Genomic DNA, 2,500 nt, shown 5'->3' with positions numbered 1-2,500 from the left:
CGGTTTAACCGAAAAACCGTCCATCCCTAACACACACAGCCTCACCCTATGCCCTGTGTCTCAGGTAGAGGTCTCACACACACACACACACACACACACACACACACAGCCTCACCCTAGGCCCTGTGTCTCAGGTAGCAGGTAGAAGGTGGGCAGTAGGTGGGCCGGGGGGATGGTGGGGAACTCGCGGGCGCAGTCCTCCCTACGAGGCCACAGCATCCTCTGGACGTCCTACACACACACACACACACACACACACACACACACACCACAACACTGTTAAATCACTCTCACACACACACACGCACGCACGCACAGCCAGCCAGACAACTAGCCAGACAGACAGACAACTAGCCAGACAGACAGACAGACAACTAGCCAGACAGACAGACAGACAACTAGCCAGACAGACAGACAGACAACTAGCCAGACAGACAGCCAGGCAGGCAGACAGACAGACAGACCTGGGTGGGGGGGGCCTGGTGGCCCCAGAGCTAGACAGACAGACAGACAGACACAGACAGACAGACAGACAGACAGACCTGGGTGGGCGGGGCCTGGTGGCCCCAGAGCGAGGCAGGGTCGGGGTCTCCAGACACAGAGGGGCGGGGCTGAGGGCTGGTCGTCTCGTTGCCGCCGCGGTCCGACACCAACGCCACGCTGCCCGCCACAGACACCTCCTCCCCGAACTACAGAGAGAGACACACACGTAGATGGTAAATAGTCTGACTTATATATGGACTGCACTTATATACTGTAGCTATGCCTTTATCCAAAGCGCTTTACAACGGCCTCTCATTCACCCGTTCACACACACATTCACACACCAATGGCGGCAAGCTGCCATGCAAGGCGCCGGCCGGCCCCGCTCACTGGGAGCAATTTTGGGGTTCAGTGTCTTGCCCAAGGACACTTCGAACATGTGGTCAGCCGATGCTTGAACCGCCAATCTGCCGACCTTGTGATCATTAGACGGCGGCTCTACAGCCTGACCTGGATGTGGTCAAACACTCTCCTGACTGACCTGGACGTGTTCAAACACTCTCCTGTCTGACCTGGATGTGTTCAAACACTCTCCTGTCTGACCTGGATGTGTTCAAACACTCTCCTGTCTGACCTGGATGTGTTCAAACACTCTCCTGTCTGACCTGGATGTGTTCAAACACTCTCCTGACTGACCTGGTCAAACACTCTCCTGTCTGACCTGGATGTGTTCAAACACTCTCCTGTCTGACCTGGATGTGTTCAAACACTCTCCTGTCTGACCTGGATGTGTTCAAACACTCTCCTGTCTGACCTGGATGTGTTCAAACACTCTCCTGTCTGACCTGGATGTGTTCAAACACTCTCCTGTCTGACCTGGATGTGTTCAAACACTCTCCTGTCTGACCTGACCTGGACGTGGTGGACATGCGTTTTCAGCAAGTCAAGTTTTAGATCTTTTTAGACCTATTTGAATAGAATTTTAGACCTATTCGCGACACCATATGATAGCTTTTTGTCATCCTCGAGGTGATGAAATTAGGGATTTCACTGCCATACAGACAAAAAAGGAAGAGAATTGGCATTTTTTTGGTTCCAGCTTGATTCATTTCCACGTAAATAGATGTGGTCGGACTGATTTCCTTGCAGGATCTCGTTTTTAAGACCTAGCACCTCATTTAGACAGAATAACTGAAATCTGGGACCTTTTTAGGCCTTATAAATTCGATTGTTGGACTTTAGACTTTAAGGCTTTTTAAGACCAGCGCGGGAACCCTGAACAGCTGTTCAAACACTCTCCTGTCTGACCTGGATGTGTTCAAACACTCTCCTGTCTGACCTGGATGTGTTCAAACACTCTCCTGTCTGACCTGGATGTGTTCAAACACTCTCCTGACTGACCTGGATGTGTTCAAACACTCTCCTGACTGACCTGGATGTGTTCAAACACTCTCCTGTCTGACCTGGATGTGGTCAAACACTCTCCTGTCTGACCTGGATGTGGTCAAACACTCTCCTGTCTGACCTGGACGTGTTCAAACACTCTCCTGACTGACCTGGGTTAGGGTTAGGGTTACCTGGACGTGGTGCACGTGGTCAAACAGCTCCCCCCGGTGGTAGCGCACCGGCAGGTCGTAGGGACAGAAGAGGCTGCGCTGCTGCTGGCCCAGGTGACACATCTGATGGTTCCCTGTACACACGTACACACGTACGTACACACACGCACACACACACACACACACACGCACGCACACACACACGCACACGCACACACACACACACACACACACACACACACACACACACACACACACACACACACACACACACACACACACACACACACACCAACACCAACACTGTTAAATCTCAATCGCTCTCTCTTGCACGCTGTCTGTCTGTCTAGCTGTCTGGCTGTTCGTCTGTCTATCTATCTAGCTGTCCGTCTGTCTGTCTGTCTGTCTAGCTGTCTGGCTGTTCGTCTGTCTATCTATCTAGCTGTCCGTCTGTCTAGCTG

General features: G+C 52.2%; 1 protein-coding gene across 2 annotated transcripts in view; it reads right to left on the bottom strand.

The window, feature by feature from the left end:
- The window catches only part of ttc17 (tetratricopeptide repeat domain 17), a 26,016-nt gene that overhangs the window by 14,980 nt on the left and 8,536 nt on the right, over positions 1 to 2,500 (bottom strand). For both annotated transcript variants that reach the window (XM_080545314.1, XM_080545315.1), the window contains exons 10-12: positions 2,061 to 2,173; positions 543 to 689; positions 116 to 231 (exon numbers count right to left, since the gene is read on the bottom strand). In XM_080545314.1, the coding sequence (XP_080401440.1) occupies positions 116 to 231; positions 543 to 689; positions 2,061 to 2,173 (376 nt within the window). The remainder of the gene's footprint in view (positions 1 to 115; positions 232 to 542; positions 690 to 2,060; positions 2,174 to 2,500) is intronic.

The sequence above is a fragment of the Nansenia antarctica genome (assembly GCF_963989245.1).
Source record: "Nansenia antarctica genome assembly, chromosome: 14".
NCBI classification, from domain to species: domain Eukaryota; kingdom Metazoa; phylum Chordata; class Actinopteri; order Argentiniformes; family Microstomatidae; genus Nansenia; species Nansenia antarctica.
The sequence above is the reverse complement of the archived record's forward strand: the minus strand, read 5'-3'. Positions and strand labels throughout refer to the sequence as shown.